At 41.0% G+C, this 24352-nt stretch overlaps 2 protein-coding genes across 2 annotated transcripts; both read right to left on the bottom strand.

Moving 5' to 3' along the window:
* Positions 1-9445: 9445 nt before the first annotated feature.
* On the bottom strand, positions 9446-10351 carry LOC307051411 (mitochondrial ornithine transporter 2-like; the record flags this gene model as incomplete). The annotated part of the gene is made up of 1 exon (XM_079701729.1): positions 9446-10351. One exon carries the CDS (start codon positions 10349-10351, stop codon positions 9446-9448), a length of 906 nt encoding a protein of 301 aa, XP_079557855.1.
* A 4938-nt stretch (positions 10352-15289) lies between these two features.
* LOC307051401 (transcription initiation factor TFIID subunit 7-like) lies at positions 15290-16863 on the bottom strand (the record flags this gene model as incomplete). Its single annotated transcript, XM_079701719.1, has 1 exon — positions 15290-16863. One exon carries the CDS (start codon positions 16861-16863, stop codon positions 15814-15816), a length of 1050 nt encoding a protein of 349 aa, XP_079557845.1. The 3' UTR covers positions 15290-15813.
* Positions 16864-24352: the final 7489 nt, after the last annotated feature.

The raw sequence follows: 24352 nt of genomic DNA, 5'->3' as shown, positions 1-24352 counted from the left end.
AAAATCCAAACGTACCTACAGATAAAATATTATAATTAATGAGTTTAGTAAAGTTGCCAAATTTGAAAAATCAATATAAAATCAATTTATTTTATAAACCAGTAAACAGAAATTGACATTTTAAATAAAGATAGAATTTATAATGATAAAACAAGTAGCTAGGAATAAGTCTAACTAATAAAGTATAAGGCCTCTATGGAGAAACCATATGCCTTTGTGAAGAGACACTAAGATGACTTATATAAATGGAGAAATATATATATGATGTTCCTGAATCGGAAGATTCAATGTTTTAAGGTTATCAATTCTCTTCTCCCCCAGGACAACATTACTTTAAACATTACAACATTACTTTAAAATTCATATGAAAGAATAAAATAAGAGCTAGGAAACTTCTTAAGAAAAAAAGTAGGATTAAAAATTTGCCTTATTTATTATTGACTTGTTATAAAGCTATACTAATCAAGATAGTCTGCTATTGGTGCACAGGCAGAAAATTTGGCAAATGTAATAGACTAGGGAGCTCAAAAAGAGACTTATGTATATATGGAATGTTTGAACATTACAGAGATGGCAATTCAGAATGTCTTAGTCTGCTCAGGCTCCTCTAACAAACTACCATAGACTGGTGGCTTAAACAACAGATATTTATTTCGCATAGTTCTGGAGGCTGGGAAGTCAAACACCAAGGTGCCAGCAGTTGGTTTCTGTATGGTTTTTTTTTAACATCTTTATTGGAGTATAATTGCTTTACAATGGTGTGTTAGTTTCTGCTTTATAACAAAGTGAATCAGCTATACATATACATATATCCCCATATCTCTTCCCTCTTGCGACTCCCTCCCTCCCACCCTCCTTATCTCACCCCTCTAGGTGGACACAAAGCACCGAGCTGATCTCCCTGTGCTATGTGGCTGCTTCCCACTAGCTATCTATTTTACATTTGGTAGTGTATATATGGCTATCCCACTCTCTCACTTCATCCCAGCTTATCCTTCCCCCTCCCCGTGTCCTCAAATCCATTCTCTATGTAGCAGTTGGTTTCTTTTTTTTTTTTTTTTTTTTGCGGTACGCGGGCCTCTCACTGTTGTGGCCTCTCCCGTTGCGGAGCAGAGGCTCCGGATGCGCAGGCTCAGCGGCCATGGCTCACGGGCCCAGCCACTCCGCGGCATATGGGATCCTCCCGGACCGGGGCACGAACCTGTATCCCCTGCATCGGCAGGCGGACTCTCAACCACTGCGCCACCAGGGAGGCCCAGCAGTTGGTTTCTTAATGATGGCCTTCTTCCTGGCTTGTAGGCTGCAGCCTCCTCACCATGTACGTATACATACACCATGTACGTATACATACACCATGTATGTATACATACACCATGTATGTATACATGGTGGAAAGAAACTCTGATATTTCTGATATTTCTTCCTCTTCTTATAAAGACACTAATCCCATCATGGGCTCCACCCTCATGACTTTATCTAAACCTAATTAGTGCCCAAAGGCCCCTCCTCCTAACACCATCACAGTGGGGACTAGGGCTTCAATATATGAACTAGGGTAGGGGGTAGGGCACAAACATTCAGTCCATAACACAGATCAAGGCGAAAAGATGAAATGTTCAATTAAAAATGGTTATCCATACAGAAAAGGATTAAATTGGGTCTTAATTTAAAAATCAACTTCAAATGGTTCTAAGACTCAAATGTCAAAAACAAAAACAAAACCCAAAACAACGTTCAAGCTCTTAGTGGAAAATACAGGTAAATGGATTTTAGACCTTGGGGTAGAAATAATTTCTTAAAAAAGACACTGACCAGGGCTTCCCTGGTGGCGCAGCGGTTGAGAATCTGTCTGCTAATGCAGGGGACACGGGTTTGAGCCCTGGTCTGGGAGGATCCCACATGCCGCAGAGCAACTAGGCCCGTGAGCCACAACTACTGAGCCTGCGCGTCTGGAGCCTGTGCTCCACAACAAGAGAGGCCGCGATAGTGAGAGGCCCGTGCACCTCGATGAAGAGTGGCCCCCGCTTGCCACAACTAGAGAAAGCCCTCGCACAGAAACGAAGACCCAACACAGCAAAAATAAATTAATTAATTAATAAACTTCTACCCCCAACATCTTACAAAAAAAAAAAAGACACTGACCATAGAATAAAAGATTAATACATTTGTAATAAAATCAAGACACTTCATTCATCAATAGACATCTTAAAGATGGGAAAAGGTACAAACCAGGAGAGGATACTCACATATACACTCTGACAAAGAATTAATATCAAGGATATATAAAGAACTCCTACAAACCAATATAAATAAAAATAACAATAGAAAAATGGTAAAAGACATGAACAAACATTTCACAGAAGAAACATATAACCAATAGATGCACAAAGAGATGTTCTTTTGCTGTAATTAGAAAACTATAGATCAAAACCAAGATAAGGTAGATTTCTTTGTTTCACAAAAATTTAAAAGCCTGACAATGCCAAGTGTTGGAAAGCATGTGGATACAGGAGATTCTGGCCTATATATTGCAAGTGCGTGTAAAAATCAGTACAACTACTTTGCAAAATAGTTGAATATTAACTAATAAATACAACGATTACTCCTAGATAAATACTTATGAGTTCCAGAATTTCTATTCCTAGTTATATACCCAAAAGAAATTCTTGCACATTTGCATCAGGAGGTATATGTAAGAATGTTTATATTGACAGTGGGCAACAGGAGCAAAAATCAGGAAACAATCCATATGCCTATCAACTGAATGAATAAGCTACGGCATACTCACAAAATGGAATGTTTTACAGTAGTCTAAATAAATGAATTACAGGAACACAAGATTATTGGATTTTAAAAATAAATATTAGAGAAAAAAAGTACCAAAGTATAACATACAGTATTTTACCCTTACTATAAAATTTAAAACAAGTAGAAAAATATATATGTAGGAGTAACATATAATACAAAAAAAAAAAAAATACAAAGGAGCAAAGAATGATGCACATAGAATTCAAGGATGATAATTACCTTCATTTGCTGGGGGCCAGGGACTGGTAGGAGGAACCACTTGTACGATTAGATGTATATTACTACCAAGGTCCTGGCATTTGTGGGGAGGTACTGTGTTCACAAATTCTTATTACTATTTCGATAGATAACTACATATATAGATATACAGCTAAATGATATTGGATAGGTAAGTAAATACACAATGCAGGTCAGGTATGGACTAATGATGACAGTTTATCATAATCCCATTCTGTGAACTTGAGGTCCAACAGTATAAAAATAAAACAAAACAGCACATGTGAGAGAATATAAAGCACACAGAATCACCAATGAAGTATTCTTGCCAAAAATGTTTAAGCTCAACCAAGCCTTTAGACCTTCTCTCAAGGAGTGAAAGTCCTGAAACCCAGGAGACTTCCTGCCTAGTTCTTCGGAGTAACAGACCAGAATCAACCTGGAGGAAAAACTCTTGGATATAGTGCAAAGCTCTTATCGACGTGGTTCAGCTTTGACTCCAGATGGCAAAGAGAAGTGGAGAGGCAAGCATAAAAATAGAAGCAGAGAATTAAAAATAAAAAGCAGTGTGTGCTAAAATCCTTAATGCATTACAAAAGACAGTAATGGCGCCGCGGCAGCCTCCGGACTCAGAACCGAACACTTACCCTGCTGCACGGCCTCTTCATGACCAAGTGGGCACCTGAGTCCAAGTAGATTCCCACGTCTGGTGCTAAGGAGACAGAGAAGGCTTTTTGTGGACAAAACCTCCAACAACCTAGATCGGGAACTCAGAGCACGGGTTGAAGGTTCTGCCATTCATCTAAAGGCAGAAAGGAGTCTTTGCTCCGAATGGACAAAAGAACCATTTGTAAATCAATGAGCAAAGAAATTAAGTGGAAGGATGCCCCGATTAAAGTCTGCTGGTTATTGAGGAGGACCCAATGAAACTACTTTAGGCTGGAGTAGAAATTCTCACTATACAGACAATTATCTGGCTTCCCTGTAACAGAAATAATACTCTTTCTGAGTACAATTTTTCCCCCCGCAGAATGTGTAGAATTGTTAACAGACATTAATTTTCTACAAAACTACTTACGCACCTGTGAAATTTTTTGTCTCAAGGTGCAGACTAAAGCCAGTAATACCAAATTTTCTGAAGTGGTTTTGAAAAAGCCATTATATCTGTGGCAATGAACAGAGCATCAGAACAGATGATACTCCACCAACCTTGAAGAGATAGGGACACAGGAAGATCCTAGTCCTCCTTTTAAACATCATTTACACCATTCACAAGGAGCCTGTATTTAAAAGTGCTGGCATTAGGAGGGCGCTGAAAACATGGTGGACCATGGAGCTCAAAGGGTGGACCACGGACTTAGATGATAGTTCCAACACTGAAATAATTTACTTTCTAAAAAGGCTCTCAGAGATTCCTGGGCCATTCCACGTGAATTTGGAGAGATCAGAGAGACCAGAAAGTCATAGACTTTGAAAACAGGAATTTCAAAGCTCAAAGGGTGCTTACGTTGGAAACGCAGGCTCCAAACAGAGGGTACTTTATGGCTTGAGCAAAAAATCTCCTGTGACTGTTTTATGCACACAACAACTTCCTGATAATAATTATCACCCCTTCTTAGAGATATGGGCCAGAAGAAAAGAACCTACTTTTCTTCCAAGTTCAACAACTTGGGGACATTTTCTTGTTTAATTCAAGAAAATGATCAGGTTTGATACTCCACTGCCAGATATGGTCCTTCTGAGATATTACATATACTTTACTGCTGTAGCTTGGTATTGGTGTCCCATGAAAGCTGAAACAGAGAATGAATTTCTAGCTACAGTATCACTATAGCATTGCAAGATGCATATCATCTGGCCCTGACAGTAGACCAAAGGGTATAATCAGATTTTTCAAAGTTGAGGGATACCAGGGAGTTCCCTGGCAGTCCAATGGTTAGGACTTGGTGCTTTCACCGCCATGGCCTGGGTTCACTCGCTGGTCGGGAACTAAGATCCTGCAAGTTTTGCACCATGGCCAAAAAAAGAAAACCAAAAAAACAAAAATTGAGGGATAGTGGTGAAAACTCTAATTTTAAAAGATACATGCAAGTTCATAGTAGCACTATTTATAATAGCCAAGACATGGAAGCAACCTAAATGTCCATCAACAGATGAATGGATAAGAAGATGTAGTATACACACACACACACACACACACAGGAATATTATGTAGCCATAAAAAAGAATGAAATAATGCCTTTTGCAGCAACATGGATGGACTTAGAGTTTATCATATTAAGTGAAGTAAGTCAGACAGAAAAAGACAAATATATGATATCACTTATTTGTGGAATGTAAAAAGATGATACAAATGAACTTATTTACAAAACAGAAATAGAGTCAAAGACTTATGGCTACCAAAGGGGAATGGGGGAGGGAGGGATAACTTAAGAGTTTGGGATTAACATATACACACTACTATATATAAAATTGGTAAACAACAAGGACCTACTGTTTAGCACAGGTAACTATACTCAATATCTTGTAATTACCTATAATGGAAAAGAACCTGAAAAAGTATATATACATATATACATACATACACACACACACACACACACACACACACACTTATGTATAACTGAATCACTTTGCTGTACACTGTAAACTAACACAATATTGTAAATTAACTATAGTTCAATAAAAAATAATTTTTAAAAAGTTGAGGGATAAATTATACTATGTGGAAGTAAAGTTTAAAATAAGGCTAGGGGCTTCCCTGCTGGCGCAGTGGTTGAGACTCCGCCTGCCAATGCAGGGAACGCGGGTTCGTGCCCCGGTTTGGGAAGATCCCACATGCCGCGGAGCAGCTGGTCCCATGAGCCATGGCCGCTGAGCCTGAGCGTCCGGAGCATGTGCTCCGCAGTGGGAGATGCCAAAATGGTGACAGGCCCGCGTACCACTGAAAAATAAATAAATAAATAAATAAAAATAAAAGAAGGCTAGGCATCAAATATATGGATTTGACCAACTTAAATTTTAGAAATAAATACCATCTCACCTCAAATTAAATAAATAAATAAATAGTAAACTGTGAGGTGATGGACATTAACTAACCTTATTGTAATAATCATTTCATAATAAACACATATATAAAATCATAACATTGTACACCTTAAACATGCACAATATTATTTGTCAATTATACCTCAATAAAGCTGGGGAAGAAAAAAGAAAGAAATACCATGAAAGTAATTTAAAGACTACAAAGAAACCACAATATAAAAACAAAAACACAGTTAAGGAAAAGATTTTACACACACACATCACTGATTTTACATACACACACACACATATACACACATAATTTGGATTCTATTTTTTTGTTCTAAATTGTATTCTAGAATATTGCTCTTCTGACTGAAAACAAACATCTAGACCATCAGATCCCTGAGAACAGAAACCAGACCATTAATATCTGAATACCCAGAGCTCAATATAGTATACTGTAAATGGTGTGAATTCAATAAATATTTTTATTTAGGTAAATAATTTAATGATAGACCACTCAAATTTCTTTAAACACAATATTTCAAGTTACTATATTTTTATCTGAGTACAGATCTGAAGTGGTACAAATTGTATCTAAATATTGAACCATGAATTAAGCAAAAAGAGTGGAAAACAATTCTTCTGACAGGTTTCAATTCCTTACTCCCACTCTTGCTTGCCTCAAATGATTCCTATTGAAGATATTTAGGTAAACCTTTAATGGACAACATGTGAAAAGGTACATTGACTCTATGGCTAATTGAGAGGAGCTCATGGGTGCTGAGCGGGGGGCCTTCAGACTTTGAAAGGTCCACTTCCTGCAGAAGCCATTCCTGTTCTCTTTTCTGCTTTAATCCAGACCTGCTTGAATGAAGCCCCACTAAGTAGCTACTGACCACTTACGTACGTAATATATAACTTAAATGTATAAATAACTTAGAAGTAAAGTAGAAAAAATGGTTTTCTTTTAAAGAAAAAGCAAATGGAAGACCAGCCATCGCTCTGGAGCACACCAGGGATGACACTGAGCATCCCCTCCCCAAATGTCTGCCCCAACCCCCATTTGTCAACATCCATCACCCTGACCCTCTTGCCTCTGGCAATATGGCTAGACTTACCTCAGAGGCTTCACATATAGAAAAAAGCTGAAGGAAACTGGTGACTCCATACCAGGTGTACATCCCGCCAGCAGTGATTGACACACATGCTATGGACGATCATTAACACTGGGAGCCTGCCTGTTTTCAGCTTTTCAGGCTGCTTAAGAACACTTATTGAGAGAGACTCTGCTGGTCTTGGATCATCATGGAATGATGAGGCTTACTTTAGTAAGAATGACCCTCTTACATTATAGGGCCAAAGAACAGATGCACAAGTGTGTAGGGATCAGATGAACTGTTTTTTTGTTTTTGGTTTTTGTCAGTGCCTATATACATACATATGGTATAGTTTAATAAAGTTGCTTTTCTTATGTTTCATTGCTTTGTAAAGTCACATCATATATACAGTCATCAATAAAACTCACAGATGGCCAGTACAAAATTTACAAGTTTCCAACACTGTAAAAAAATGACAAGGAGTTATCAGCCCTCAGGTAAACTTCAGGATGGGTCAGCCCTAACATTAATCACTGTGGACTGAAAGCACTAAGTTCTGTCTAGTTCTGTTTGAGAGGAGAGGACTTCATCCACTGATAACGTCACCTGATCACCATCAGGGAACAAAAAGTTCTCATGGCTTTGGCACGCTCTGTTCCCTGGAAGGGTTTCTGACTGGTGGAGGCAGAGAGGACAGTGAACGATCCAAAGGGGATCAACAACCCCTAAATGGGCCAATAGTACATCCTGGAATCCTACCCAGGCCAGGACCCTGAGACTGGAAGCTAAGAACTGTTGTCAACTACATGGGTCTTCATCCAAGCACAGAAGCACAGCCCCATCCCTCACCCCTTCCTCAGTGTAAAGTAGAGCAGAGGGGAAGCTCTTTGGGAGAGGAGAGGAAGGAAATTTGGTACAAAGGCCAGGCTACTTCCCAGAGGCCTAATGCTCTAGGCCACACCTAACTAAGAGTGTGGAATATGATCCCACTTTGAAGATGAATAGCGCTATTTTAAGAGTAGAACATCTTGGGAAAATCCAGGATGCCTACTCTGAAACTTTAACTCGAGACTGTGGAAGACACATCAGTATGCAGGTATATTCTCCTCTTAAAAATCTAGATGAGAGAGACCACCCTGGTGGTCCAGTGACTAAGGCTCCACGCTCCCAGTGCAGGGAGGCCAGGTTGGATCCCTGGTCAGGGAACTAGATCCCGCATGCCACGACTAAAAAAAGATTCTGCATGCTGCAACTAAAGATCCTGCATGCCACAACTAAGACCCGCTGCAGCCAAATAAATAAATAAATATTTTTTAAAAATCTAGATGAGAAAAAATATGAAATCTTGCCATTTGCGACAACATGGAGGGACCTTGAGGGTATTATGCTAAGTGAAATAAGTCAGACAGAGAAAGATAAATACTATAGGATTTCACTCATATCTGGAATATGAAGAACTATAATAAACAAACAAAACCCCTAATAAATGAACAAACCAAAACCAAATAAAACAAACATGTCATTACAGAGAACAGAGTAGTGGTTATCAGAGGGGGTAGGTAAAGGAGGGAGACAAAGTGGATAAAGGGGATCAACTGTATGGTGATAGATGAAAAATAAATTTTTGGTGGTGAGCACATTGTAGGGTATACAGACATAGAAATATAATGCCATAAATCAAGATTACCTCAATAAAAAATAAAATAAATCATTGTAGATGAAAAAAATGTAGATGGATATTTTCGTTTTCAAGCACCAAAAACTTTTTAAAAACTTTAATTGGCTAACATAGTGCACATGTTAAGCAGACTTTTAAAGAGACCCTACATCTTGAGTGGGTTAAGTAATCATTTATAACCATCTTGAAACATGTTTAACTCTGTTTTTCTGGTGACATGAGGTTAAACATGGAAACCAAACTGTGTTTCACTCACAACATATAAGCAAACAAACTGCATGTACATGGGTAGATTTATGCAAAAGCCCGCTGATACAACTATATTTAGCTTTTCAGATTAGGTACATATACGGTCACCCACTCGCCCTGTATTATCTCACCAAACACAAGAGCAGCAACTTTTCCATTTCAGTACAAGTATGGGCAGAAATTATATGATGTAAAATAGAGGTTCTTCCATAAAGCTTAAGATTTAGCATATAAGCAGGGAAGACAAAAGCAAAGTTCCCATGAAGTCAAAAATAATACCACACTGGTCCAGTGCTCCATGAAACTCTGAGTTAAATTATAGTCCTCAAAGGCGTGTACTTGGATCCAGATTCACCAAGACACTTCAGCATGCTTCAAACTGGCTCATCATCATCTTCCTACTGTATTCATAAGTCAAAAAGAGTGCTGCATTGGCAGGGAACGCTCGAATCAAAGTAGCTTGCAGACCAGAATATAAAGCCGCTACTCCTTCGTTTTTCACAACACTTAAAAGAGTTCTGATAAATCCTGCCTGTTTTCCAGACATGGAAAGAACCTGAATTCTGGATTTGATACAATCCACTGGGTATATGACAAGCCAAAGGCAAATTCCAGAAACGCCACCGCTTAACATCAAGGGGACAGGGCCTAGTTCATCTTTTGATCCATCCGAGGCAAAAAACGATCGGCTCAGTTCATAGCCACCGAAGAAGAAGAAATAGCCTGGTACTACTTGAAATAGAGTGCTCGTGAGTCCGTGGTAGAAGCCCAAGGGGCCATCCTTTCTAAGGATACTCTTCACGATGGACCAAACTGTATTATGGCTTTTTGCTATCCTCCCTGACATCTCCAGTTCGTGCATGGTCTGCAGCCGGCACTTCACGAGCTCAGTGGGGCACAGGGCCAGCGCGGCAAACGCAGAGGCGACGGAACCAGCGGCCGCAGTCTGCAGATCATTCAGCTTCGCCTGCTTGTCCAATCCAACCACTTTCCTCACGAACTGTTGGCAGAAGCCGTAGCACATGAAGAGGACTGAGTTCTCGGCGACGTAGGCCATCAGCGCGGGGCCGGTCCCTTTGCAGAAGCCCCGCAAGCCCACCTGGGAGTACGTCTTCAGGTCACAGTTGGCGAGGCCCTTGTACAGGCCAGGGAACGTCTGCATCTTCACTTTCATTGTGTCGAAGGGCTGCCCGGTCAGGACGCATGCTGTGCCCCCAAGGGCCCCCGCGGTGAGGTCGATGGCGGCTTGGATGGCAGGATTGGATTTCATGTTCGCCCACTCTTCTGCAGGTCTCCGAGGAAGGGAACTCTCTGGAGCTTAGGAGGGCGTCCCGTGTCCAGCCGCCTGCTCTTGGCGCTCTCTCCGGAGCGGGAGAAGCCGCTTAACGCCAGACTAGGCCGCGGGCCGCCCTCCCCACGCACTGAAATAACCCCCGGCCCGCGGGCCCGCGCGCGCCTCTCCTGGCGCCCTGCGGCCGCCGCGTCTGGGCCCTAAACCCGCCAGCCGCCCGCCCGCTCGATCCGCGCCGCCCGGCAGTCCCAGCGCCCGCGGGCCCCGGGGCAGACTAGAGAAACACTTCTAATGAATCTCAATACAGCAGTAGAAAGCTGTCCGATAAATTCCTGCGATTACGGCCAGAAACTCTAGGCGCTGCTGCGGCGGAGGAAGACTTGCCTTCCTGTTCGGCCAGAGACCCCCACCTCCCGGCAAAACAAAATGGGAGGTGCTTGATCGCCCCTGGGGTCAAAGGGTCAAAGGGTCAATCTACAGAGACCAAGGTTTAAAATAGGGAAAACGAACAAACACTTTGGGGGGTTTACCTGACAATCGGTGGCTCCTTCGGATCAGAAAACCCTTAATCGTGTCCGGAGAAGAATGGCGGCTCCACAAAGGTGCCGGCCGCCGCGCCTCTCCAGGTGTAGCTCTTTGCTCGCCGGGGGAGGCCTGAGGCGGGCACATCCCCTATTTCGTGGTAACATCGCCGAGGATCCTGGCCTGAAGCCCTGCGAGCTGGTGGGACGCAGGGCCCTCGTTATTTCTAGAGGTAAGTCAAGGCCTTGTACAATCGCATTGGAAAACATTTATATACAGCTAAAAAACTTGATATAAAAGACCTGTGTGGTTCCAGCGCTCTGTGCGTGCTAAGCCTCGGGGTTCTTGCTGAGGAGCCATGCAGCTTTATGCAGCAGAAGTTCTGGATATAACTGACTACAGGCCTAGTAGGCAAGATGCAGTTTGGGGCATCAGTGAGGGTACCGCTGTCAGGACACACTTATCCTCCCATATGTTTATAATCCCAGCGTTGGAACGAATTCTCTTAAAGTTTACATTTTAAGCCCTAGGCGGTATTTTACTTTGGGGGTAAAAACAAAACGGTGGAGGGGGCAGAAAGTATGCTAAAATGATTCTTTCATTTAGAAAGCTTTCCTTGTCTGATTCTTTGGATATCAGTTAATATTTAAAAGTGAAAGCAGATTGTGCATGGATACTGTTTGTCAACAGGTAGACTTCACTGTAGTAAACAGTGACTTGGTCTTTTCTTTGGAGAGTGCCCAAATGTATCTGGATTTCCTTTCTCTGGTACCATATGGTTTCTTCAGAGAATAATCTTCCAGTCTTGACTGTGTGTGTGTCTGTGTGTTTGCGGGGGAGGGGGGCTGCGGGTGGTGTTTACCTTAGGTACTGATTTAACGACACCAAGTGGGGGAAGAGGGTTGACATCCTGCAGTCAGAAAACAGACTTTCACACAATTCCCTTGTTCAATGCTGTGGACCCCCAGCCTCCATCTGTGCCTTCTTTGGTTCAATTTACCCAGAAAATAAACTTTCTGTCTGTGGGATGGGTAAGGAAAAGTCATCTGGCTTGAGTGAGATAGGGCTCCTGGACATCCAACAGCTCTGAGCACAGATTTTATCTTATTTTTTTTTTGTCTGTGCCACATGGCATGCAGGATCTTAGTTCCCAGACCAGGGGTGGAATCTGTGCCCCCTGCAGTGGAAGCCCAGAGTCCTAACCACTGGACTGCCAGGGAAGTCCCTGAACACAGACATTAACGAATCCTGTTTCTAGCCTCACACCTTCCCTCTTCCTTGGAAACTGCCTGCAAAAACTGAGCCGCAGTGTCTATATCAAGTGTGTTTGTTTCTCCTTGGTATACCTCCTTGCAGACATTTAGCATGTAACTTTCTGTGATCTCTGAATTAATTTATCGTTTCTTCATCTGCTTTGGCCTTCTGAAAACACTGACATCTCTCATCCACTGTTGTCTCATCTCCTATTTTCCTTGTCCTTGGGGGTTACTATGTTATATTAGCAGGCTATTTGACAGAGAAGATTCATGAGAACAATGTGCCATTTTAAACCAGAAAAAAAAATTTTTTTAATTTAAATTTTTAAAATTTCATATCACATTTGATGTTTTTTCAAAATAAATTTTATTTACATATTTATTTTTGGCTGCATGGGGTCTTTGTTGCTGCGCTCGGGCTTTCTCTAGTTGCGGCAAGCGGGGGCTACTCTTCGTTGCAGTGCACGGGCTTCTCATTGTGCTGGCTTCTGTTGTTGCAGAGCATGGGCTCTAGATGCAGGGCTTCAGTAGTTGTGGCACGCAGGCTCAGTAGTTGTGGCTCACGGGCTCTAAAGAACAGGCTCAGTAGTTGTGGCACATGGGCTTAGTTGCTCCACAGCATGTGGGATCTTCCCGGACCAGGGCTCAAACCTGTGTCCCCTGCATTGGCAAGTGCATTAACCACTGCACCACCAGGGAAGTCCCTCACATTTGAGGGTTTTTTTAAAATGTTTTGGTTTTTTAAAACTGTCAATTAATTACCTATGGTTCATTGTTTATTTTTTAAAAGCACATACCGAGTTTTTACAAACACAAGAGATGCAGGATACTACAATAAATCATCAACTGCTTTTGCATTAAATTCATATATGTATATGTTTTGGAGAAACCAAGTTAGTAATCAGCGCCAGGGATCATGAGGGCATTAATAGGGAAATGCTCTGCAATTTCATTGAATTATCAGACATAGTTGTGCAATAATACACAGATCTCAAGTTCCATGAAATATATTTAAACAGCTGGACTTGGAGCACATGTACTCCCACGCATACATGGAAAGTAATGGCAAAGGAACTTCCAAATTTTCAGTGAAGACCACCACCCTTAGCAAGATGCACACCCACATCACATGTTCCCTAGCAATCAGATTGAGTAGCCAGATAGGATTACCAGAGAAAGTAAGGTTTGAGCTGAGGGCTGAGTAACAAAAAGCTAGCCATGAGAATATCTGGAGACTGTTCCAGGAAAAGGGAAATGTAAGTGTAATATAAGTAAAGCTCTGTAGTGTGAAAGAGCTGGGCATTTGAAATACAGAAAGAAGGCCAATATACCTGCTGTGTGGTGAGCAGTCTTCCTAGTCTGTGTTTTCACACAATTCTTACCAGGTAATAAAAGTTTAAGCAGAGGTTCAAGACAGTCCTTCAGAGACATGATTGGTCACAATTTGTCCAAATTTTTTGTCTCAAACATTTGATCTACAAATTCAAAATGTCAGGCTTTATGACACTTAGATGTGAACATAAAGATCCCATTTACCTCATCTATAGAAATAATGCAAAACAGAGACCACACTGACATGCTTATTGCAGCATTCTGTGTAATAGCAAATTTAAAATGGAACAACCTAAGTGACCGGCAATAGGGGAGTGAATAAAATTAAGAATTTGTAAAATTTCTGCATTGCTTAAAATTTTCAGTGAGATTTTTCTTATAATTTTTTTTTTTTTTGCGGTACGCGGGCCTCTCACTGTTGTGGCCTCTCCCATTGCGGAGCACAGGCTCCGGACGCGCAGGCTCAGCGGCCATGGCTCACGGGCCCAGCCGCTCCGTGGCATGTGGGATCCTCCCAGACTGGGGCACGAACCCGCGTCCCCTGCATCGGCAGGTGGACTGTCAACCACCGCGCCACCAGGGAAGCCCTCTTATAATATTTTAAAACACTAATTTTAAAAATTCAACTTCCATTCATGAACTCAGAAATATTGAAAACCGTAGCCCAACTATATATCACACTCATCAGGCAAGGGAGCTGTGAGAAAAGTGAGTCTTTTTTGGTAACTCTGGATTTACATGAAGGGAAATAGATCCCAATCTTCTTAAGTTTTTCTCTTTTGAAGTTTACATAACAGATAATTACTCTTCATTATGGAGATTTTAATATCTGTGCAAAACTAAGCTGTAAATGAATCAAATAAAAAAGCTACAGTAGTAAACTGACTCAGTTTGCTTATGCTGCAGATGTATTTGAAGCAAACTTTGTTTCTGCTGTAATTTATAAACTTTTAGAATGATTCTTTAATTTGAAATCAGTCAACCCCATTTAAAGCAGCTGTTTCTTTATACACTTTTCTACCATTTCAATCAGTCTTTAATTCAAATTTTTAATCCCTGTATGTTCAGACCCTAGTAAATAGGCAATAATAGTTTGCTTTTATTCTAGGAATTGTTCTAAGTCCTTATATGTATCAACTCAATAGCCAACAACTCAAGGGTCCTGAGGTAGGTAATATTATCACCTCCATTTTAGAGATGAGGAAACTGAAACCAACAGATTAATTTACTTGCCCAAGATCAATCTCAACTAGGTCACTGAACTAGGATACAAACCCAGGCACCACATCTCCTGACCTTGTGATTTTAATCTCTTTTCTCTTCTTTAGTAAGTTTACAGTGACTAACAAGGCAAAGTACCTAATCTCAGTGAATTTACAGCCTAGGGAGGACATGAGCAACAGGTAACTTATACTTTGGTATGATAGATGCATGATAGTATTTATCCCAATAGACTATTATAGAGAAAGAGTAGTAATTAAACTCCTTGACAAAAATGTAAATAAGCTCAGGATTAAAAATAGTGAGAGAATGTGGTGAGATCAGGCTGAAAAAAAAGAATTTAGGATAGTTTAGGAACGTTCTGTATCTCCTGACCTCCAAATGGAGCAGGTGGATTGGAAACATAATGCAAAGATGACATTTCCCCACTTCTTTGCCTCTGCTGTTCCTCTTTTTCTTAAATTCTAACATAGCTGCTTCTTTTCCTACAAAACAGAATCCAATTGGTCAGTCATTATACCCCATAAAGAAACCACTTCAGAAGAGGATCTGATACCCACTACCCCCAAAAGAGCAAGACACATCATAAGGTGAAAATTACTTGCTTTTATTTATTGTTAAAACAACTTTATGAAACGATTTGCAATGCAAAATGTGGAAAACTGCTTTGAATAACTGGGAAAATAGCTACAGCATGGGAAAACGTATGTAAACAAACTTCACTGCCACCAAACTAGAATCTACTAATTTATCTCAGATGGCATCACAGAGTAGCAATGGCAGCTTCTGGTAAACGGAGAAACAGCAGCAAAGTCCTGCAGTGAAGCTGTGATTAATTACCAAACTGAACTGTTCACTCCACTAATCCTACAACTTCCCTACATTTATCTGTCTATACATTCCTACTTACTACAGGACAAACACCCACCAAAGTGGTTCCAAAAAACAAATGAGATAGAAATTCACAATTATAAAACAAATCCAATAGAAGGCAGTGGAGGAAACTGGGAACTACTGCAAAGTTTTACTATCTAGTCCAGGTGATGAAAACAAAGTTTTTCTTTCAAGGCTGACCACTGTCAGGAATGAAATTAAGTATCAAAACTCTCCTCACTTCTCTAGGAGTGATTCTAGCTCTTCTTGCAAAGAGCTGAGCTGCTCCTTTTCTCGGTCTTCCTTTTGTTTCAGTTCATCCAGCACAGCCTGAAATCTGTTCTTGAGAGCCAGGTTTTCCACTTTCATGATGAGATCCTCCTGTCGCTTTGCCCTGTCCTGGGTCTCTTGGAGCTTGCCTTTCATGTTATCAATCTGTTTCTGAATTCCCATAACCAGCTGATTAGTTCCCTCGTTTTCTTGGTGGTGTTCATCTGACTCAGTTAGCTTGTGCTGTAGCTGCCTTTCCAGATCTTCCTCAGTGTCAATGATGTTTATATCTTCTTCATCTTGATGCTGTGTCTCATCTTCATCTTCACTGCTGCTGCTGAGATCATCGAATATCTCCCGAAGCTCATCATGTTCTAATGAGTCACGGCCCTGCCTGTGGCCAGACATTCCTGGGGAAGAGAGATCAAGGCCTTGACTTTCTGCTTCTTTTGTTTCATCTTCAGCAATTATTTCCCAACGGGTACTGACAGCTTCAGCATCTGTGCTCAGCAACCGCTTTACTTCTTTTTCCACATCTGGAGACTCAATATATTTCTTCTTTGCTGTCTTACGGAACCTTCTCTTTCTGACGTTTTTTAGAGGCAGAGTAATTCCATGGTTCCATATAAACTTTTTCTCTTTGTCCTTATCCTTTTTCTTGCTTGCTTTGGGATCAGCAGTGGCAACTGGTTCCTCAACAGGAGGACAGAGATCACCATCAGCTGTACAGACAAGCATCTGAGAGATATCAGCTGTCTTGTAAAAGGTTTTTTTATCAATGGTTTTCAAACTTTCCATAACACATGGCAGATCTACCAATTTTGACGCCAATGGGACCTGGTCCACTCTGACAATTCCATGACGCCCATCAGGGTGTAACTCAATTGTCAGTCTGTCCTTCAGGTTGACATGACCAGACTGTATCGCCCGCCTCACAGTAGAGGCATACTCCGGAGGTAGGCGTAAGATAAACTGGCTCTCTAGTTCGTGAGGAGCATCATCTTTGCTCTTACTCATCTTTATTTCTTTGTGACTCACTTTTTCCTCTAATAACCACTTGTTGCACTAAAAAATTTCAGCTATTTCAACAGAAAGACCAGTTCTTTATAAATTGACGTCTTTAATTACAAAGAGTTCTAGGGAGAACAGCAACTAAGCGTCTATTCGGAATTAAGTCCCAAGTCTTTCTAAATATGCTGTGACAATACCAGTCGTTAATCACGCATTGCCTTACTCAGGTCCATTTAAATCTGTTAGCTGCAATGCCAAGTTCCAACCTCTAGATAGAGGTTGTCCTGCCGCTGCAGGACAACGCAGGGAAAGCAAATGGCGGCTCCTACGGAATGATTTTCGGCACAGAAAGTAAGGCTCAGCAGATACTCCCAATCCACAAACTCTCCCGGAACAAGGATACGCAAAAGCGGGGCGTAGTGAGCTCTCTTCGCCTCGGGTACTTACAATCCAGTGACGGTTATAAGTTCAGTTTCTCCGGACAGGCGCGAGCGGGAAACGAAGCCACTCAGAGAAAGGCGGCCGGGAGCCGAGAGTCTCCTTCCGAATTCCTTTGTTCTTCCCGGCACTTGGCAAAGCGATCCGCTGATTATCGGTGAAACGGCTGAGGACGGGCAACGCGAAATCGCGCCAAGAACCGCCGCTCCGAACGCCAGATTCTGCAACTCCGCAGCTCAGGCGGCCTCCGTCCGTTACAGCAGACCTAGCCGAGAAAAAACAGCTGCGTCACCACACGAGACGGGAAGCGGCTGTGAGTCGCAACACGCCTCGGGCGGAAGTGCGATCTGCCCCAGCGCGAGCAAGCGCAACGCGCGATTACGCTATCCGGCGTCTTGTCGTCTCGCGAGACCTTGGCCTTAAAGGGATGAAGACTGTTTCGCAAAGAGCTGTTGGTTTAAAAGTATTTCGAGGGCTTCCCTGGTGGCGCAGTGGTTGAGAGTCCGCCTGCCGATGCAGGGGACACGGATTCGTGCCGCGGTCCGGAAAGATCCCACATGCCGCGGAGCGGCGGGACCCGTGAGCCATGGCCTCTGAGCCTGCGCGTCCGGAGCCTATGCTCTGCAATGGGAGAGGCCACAACAGCGAGAGGCCCGCTTACCGCCAAAAAAAAAAAAAAAAAAAAGAGAAAACGGTTCTAAGAAGGACATAGATCCTCCCGCGCGCCTCCGCTAAGCCAGGGCTTTTACCGGATCTCTGTGGGGCCGGATACCACCTAGGCTTCCGGGTGATTGCCGGAGATAGGGAGTCCGTGCGGAAATGGTGTTTGTTTCTGAAAATATCTCGGCATCTCCACAGTCTATATTCAATCTGGAGCCGATAAAAGAATGTATAACTAACCATACCGTGGATTTTAAAGTACCCAAATCAGTGGAGTGAGGAAGTGCAGACCACTATAATGCTAAGTCTGTGTTTGTTGATTATGAAGATGGCCGTAGGGGGCTCATGACTCGGTCTGTTTCTGTTTTGAAGACCCCCTGAGGGAACAAGAGTGATTCCTCTTTTTTAATTTAATTTTATTTATTTTTTTATACAGCAGGTTCTTATTACTCATCCATTTAATACATATTTGTGTATACATGTCAATCCCAATCTCCCAGTTCATCCCCGCCCACCCCCACCCCGCCACTTCCCCCGCTTGGTGTCCATACGTTTGTTCTCTGCATCTGTGTCTCAATTTCTGCCCTGCAAACCGGTTCATCTGTACCATTTTTCTAGGTTCCACATATATGCGTTAATATACAATATTCGTTTTTCTCTTTCTGACTTCATTCTGTGTGAGTCTCTAGATCCATCCACGTCTCTACAGATGACCCAGTTTCGTTCCTTTTTATGGCTGAGTAGTGATTCCTCTTTTTAATGTGTTTGATGTAGATATCAATGTAAACAGAGAAGGGAGTGTTCTTCTGGAGGCCCATGTTCATTTAGGACAGTTGGCTGAAAGACGAGTAGTCTGATTAAAGTAGAATATAATTGAAGTATTACTTCCTTCTACTCATTTGCCAGTAATTTTTAAATTAGTTTGGAATTTTAAAAAATCCACCACTACTGTTTGGATAACTTTTCTGCTGGCCTCTTCTTTAGGTGTTCAAGTATTCTTCAACATGTACTTATAGTGCTTCAGTCTAACTGTATAACAGTTTCCACTTATTCCTATTCATTTCCATTTATTAACAGGATCAATTTGGTAGACTATCAAGGTCATTAAAATTCCAATTTCTATTCTCTAAAATATCAACACCTGCATCTAAGTTTTAGAGAATTCACTTAAAATGTGATTAACATTTAAAAAATTCACTTTATTTCTTTATGTACTTATTGTCTCCCTCACCTAGGATTGGAAGCTCCATGATAATCAGGAGTCTAATATCATGTTCATCCGGTCCCAGTGCCTAGTATCAAAATGTGGGAGATAAAAAATATTTGCTAATTGTATGAAACAATTGATCCATCCAGAAAGAACATAAATACAATCTAAATCCTATAATAATTTGTCAGAGAAAATACATTCTATGTCGCCTTAAAATGAGATAGAGCCACTTTATATATACATTTCCTCTCCAGTCACAGACCGTGCCAATTGTTATGAGGCCAGAAATTTGCAAATAGCGTGTGTGAATGTGACGCGTTTGGTTTCGTAGACTGTGCTACTGTGTGTCATGGGGTGGAACTTAAATGGTTTGGCACCAGTTTGGTTTTCTATGTTAAGTTTGAAGGAAAATTATGCTCTTCTACATAACTGTACTTTAGTTCTTTGTTCTGTAATGTGTTCAAGAATGTTAGCTGATGTATATATAATTTCCAGGATGATCTATTTCCTCTTTTTGAAGAAATTTTTCCAATGTGCTTGTCCCTTAATTGTACCTGATTTTACTTACTTAATAGATATGAGTTTAGCATGCTAGCCTTTGCATAATGCTTTATTTAACCCTATAAAATGTGAGGCCATGCTTATACATGACAATAATCCAAATATTGCTTTGCATTTTAATTTCCTATGAGTTTTATGATGCTCAAATATCTTTGTCACAGAAAATAACTTGAGATAAATTCTAGGCAATTCAGATTTGCCAAAATTATGGTGTGTTTTAGTTATTAAACCTTGAAATGAATGGTTGTCAGGGATAATTAAAAGGATCAACTGAAGTTTCCCCTAAAGTATCTACCTCCTTCAATCCTGAAACATATTTTCTGTTTTTGAGTTTAATACATTTTCTGAATGCTATTTTTTGAGGGGTAGTTACATTGATCTTAAACCTAAGGGCACTGCCACATCACCATTACCTTAATGTCTATTGATAAATCCAGTTGTTGTTGTTGTTGTTGTTGTTGTTGTTTTGACTGGGGAACTGAATTTTATGTATTTATTTATTTTTGGCTGCATTGGATCTCTGTTGCTGCGCACGGGCCTTCTCTAGTTGGAGCGAGCAGGGGCTTCTCTTCGTTGCATTGCGTGGGCTTCTCATTGTGGTGGCTTCTCTTGTTGCAGAGCACGGGCTCTAGGTGCGCGGGCTTCAGTAATTGCAGCACGCAGCCTCAGTAGTTGTGGCTCACGGGCTTAGTTGCTCCACGGCATGTGGGATCTTCCCAGACCAGGGCTCAAACCCGTGTCCCTTGCGTTGGCAGGCAGATTCTTAACCACTACACTGCCAGGCAAGTCCCGGGGAATTGAATTTTTAATTTTGTTTAATTTTTTTTTTTTTTTTTTTTTTTTTTGCGGTATGCGGGCCTCTCACTGCTGTGGCCTCTCCCGTTGCGGAGCACAGGCTCCGGATGCGCAGGCTCAGCGGCCATGGCTCACGGGCCCAGCCGCTCCGCGGCATATGGGATCCTCCCGGACCGGGGCACGAACCCGTATCCCCTGCATCGGCAGGCGGACTCTCAACCACTGCGCCACCAGGGAGGCCCTAATTTTGTTTAATTTTTTTAACACCTTTATTGGAGTATAATTACTTTACAGTGGTGTGTTAGTTTCTGCTTTATAACAAAGTGAATCAGCTATACATATACATATATCCCCATAACTCCTCCCTCTTGCTTCTCCCTATCCCACCCCTCTAGGTGGTCACAAAGCACGGAGCTGATCTCCCTGTGCTATGCGTCTGCTTCCCACTAGCTATCTGTTTTACATTTGGTAGTGTATATATGTCCATGCCACTCTCTCACTTCATCCCAGCTTACCCTTGCCCCTCCCCGTGTCCTCAAGTCCATTCTCTACTTTATTCCTGTCCTGCCCCCAGGTTCTTCAGAACCTTTTTTTCTTTTTTTTTTTTTAGATTCCATATATATGTGTTAGCATACAGTGTTTATTTTTCTCTTTCTGACTTACTTCACTCTGTATGACAGACTCTAGGTCCATCCAACTCACTACAAATAACTCAATTTCGTTTCTTTTTATGGTTGAGTAATATTCCATTGTATATATGTGCCACATCTTCTTTATCTGTTCATCTGTTGATGGACACTTAGGTTGCTTCCATGTCCTGGCTATTATAAATAGAGCTGCAATGAACATTGTGGTACATGACTCTTTGAATTATGGTTTTCTCAGGGTATATGCCCAGTAGTGAGATTGCTGCGTTGTATGGTATTTCTATTTTTAGCTTTTAAGGAACCTCCACACTGTTCTCCATAGTGGCTGTATCAATTTACATTCCCACCAACAGTGCAAGAGGGTTCCCTTTTCTCCACACCCTCTCCAGCATTTATTGTTTGTTGATATTTTGATGATGGCCATTCTGACTGGTGTGAGGTGACACCTCATTGTAGTTTTGATTTGCATTTCTCTAATGATTAGTGATGTTGAGCATCCTTTCATGTGTTTGTTGGCAATCTGTATATCTTCTTTGGAGAAATGTCTGTTTAGGCCTTCTGCCCATTTTTCGATTGGGTTGCTTGTTTTTTTGATATTGAGCTGCATGAGCTGCTTGTAAATTTTGGAGATTAATCCTTTGTCAATTGCTTCATTTGCAAATATTTTCTCCCATTCTGAGGGTTGTCTTTTCATCTTGTTTATGGTTTCCTTTGTTGTGCAAAAGCTTTTAAGTTTCATTAGGTCGCATTTGTTTATTTTTGTTTTTATTTCCATTTCTCTAGGAGGTGGGTCAAAAAGGATCTTGCTGTGATTTATGTCATAGAGTGTTCTGCCTATGTTTTCCTCTAAGAGTTTGATAGTGTCTGGCCTTACATTTAGGTCTTTAATCCATTCTGAGTTTATTTTTGTGTATGGTGTTAGGGAGTGTTCTAATTTCATTCTTTTACATGCAGCTGTTCAGTTTTCCCGGCACCACTTATTGAAGAGGCTGTCTTTTCTCCATTGTATATTCTTGCCTCCTTTATCAAAAATAAGGTGACCATATGTGCGTGGGTTTATCTCTGGGCTTTCTATGCTGTTCCATTGATCTATATTTCTGTTTTTGTGCCAGTACCATATTGTCTTGATAATTGTAGCTTTGTAGTATAGTCTGGAGTCTGGGAGCCTGATTCCTCCAGCTCCATTTTTCTTTCTCAAGATTGCTTTGGCTATTCGGGGTCTTTTGTGTTTCCATACATATTGTGAAATGTTTTGTTCTAGTTCTGTGAAAACTGCCATTGGTAGCTTGATAGGGATTGCACTGAATCTGTAGATTGCTTTGGGTAGTATAGTCATTTTCACAATGTTGATTCTTCCTATCCAAGAACCTGGTATCTCTCTCCATCTGTTTGTATCATCTTTAATTTCTTTCATCAGTGTCTTATAGTTTTCTGCATATAGGTCTTTTGTCTCCTTAGGTAGGTTTATTCCTAGGTATTTTATTCTTTTTGTTGCGGTGGTAAATGGGAGTGTTTCCTTAATTTCTCTTTCGGATTTTTCATCTCTAGTTCATAGGAATGCAAGAGATTTCTGTGCATTAATTTTGTATCCTGCTACTTTACCAAGTTCATTGATTAGCTCTAGTAGTTTTCTAGTAGCATCTTTGGTATTCTCTATGCATAGTATCATGTAATCTGCAAACAGTGACAGCTTTACTTCTTCTTTTCCGATTTCGATTCCTTTTATTTCTTCTTTTTCTCTGATTGCTGTGGCTAAAGCTTCCAAAACTATGTTGAATAATAGTGGTGACGGTGGACATCCTTGTCTTGTTCGTGATCTTAGTGGAAATGGTTTCAGTTTTTCACCATTGAGGATGATTTTGGCTGTGGGTTTGTCATATATGGCCTTTATTATGTTGAGGTAAGTTCCCTCTATACCCACTTTCTGGAGGGTTTTTATCATAAATGTGTGTAGAATTTTGTCAAATGTTGTTTTTTTAATGAAATCCACTTGACATGTAGAAACACTCTGAGTTGATAAAAGAATTACACTCCTGTGGCTTTTCCATAGAATATCTGTGATACTGGTGAACCAAAGATTTGAGGGGGAGCAATAAATTCCCCAGTGTGGTAATAAGCCTCAAAGGGCTTCCTACTTATGATAAAGGAGTATCACCATTGGGCTAATGCTGTATGATTGAAAATTCCCTTTAATAAACTTTCAAGTTCCTTATACTGTGGAGGTTAAAAAAAATGTTAGTGATGGGAGAAGCCATGTTTATATTTTGGAGATTGAAAATTATAGTAGTGAGGAAATAGCAGATAGCCCCCAAAATACACTCATATACTGTTCCAGCAGTATATAATCAGTAAAAAGCAGGTTAACTAAATTGTAGCAGTCTCTTGTATCAAATAGGATGCTTTCGATAGAAAAAAAGACCAACCTAATTTACACTGGTTTAAACAATAAGAAAATGTGTTATCTCGAAAACCAGGTAGTCCAGAGCAGCTCTGTCCAATAGAAATATAATGTGAGCCACAGGTGAAAGTCACATATGTATGTTAAATTATCTAGCAGCCACATTTAAATGCCAAAAGGAAACACGTGAAATTAATTTCAATGACATTTTATTAAACCTAATTACCAAAATATTGCTCAACATATAATCATAGTATAAAATATTAACAATATTTTACATTCTCATTTTGTACTGAATCTTCAAAATCAAGTGTTTATTTTACACTTACAGCACATCTCAGTTTGGACTAGCCACATTTCAAGTGCCCAGTGGCCACATGTGGCAGGTGATTACTCTATCGGACAGTGCAGTTCTAGAAGTATGGCTGCCTCTAGGCAGGATCGAATTATGGTCTGGCACAAATTGTTTAACTCTGGCTAATTTTGGATAATGAACATTTATTTATACTTTATTATTCTTTCAGCTTTACCCTCACCTCCTTGTAAATTTCCAAAGTCTGTCGTCATAAGAAACCTACCAGCAGTAACTGGGGAACTTCCTTCCTTGTCCATGGTAAGTTCAGAGAGTGGCTCTTCCCAACCAAAATCTGTCTTTCAATTTGATTGGACCAACTTAGACTATATACCTATCCCAGGCTCAGTTATAGTCACCAGCGGAATACCCTAAGCCTGTGATTTTCAAAATGGTGGAGAGAAGGAGACATTTGGTGATGTCTGGAGACATTT

The sequence above is a fragment of the Hyperoodon ampullatus genome, assembly GCF_949752795.1.
Source record: "Hyperoodon ampullatus genome assembly, chromosome: 4".
Taxonomy (NCBI): Eukaryota; Metazoa; Chordata; class Mammalia; order Artiodactyla; family Ziphiidae; genus Hyperoodon; species Hyperoodon ampullatus.
Note: the sequence above shows the minus strand (reverse complement) of the source record. Positions and strands in the feature narration are given on the sequence as shown.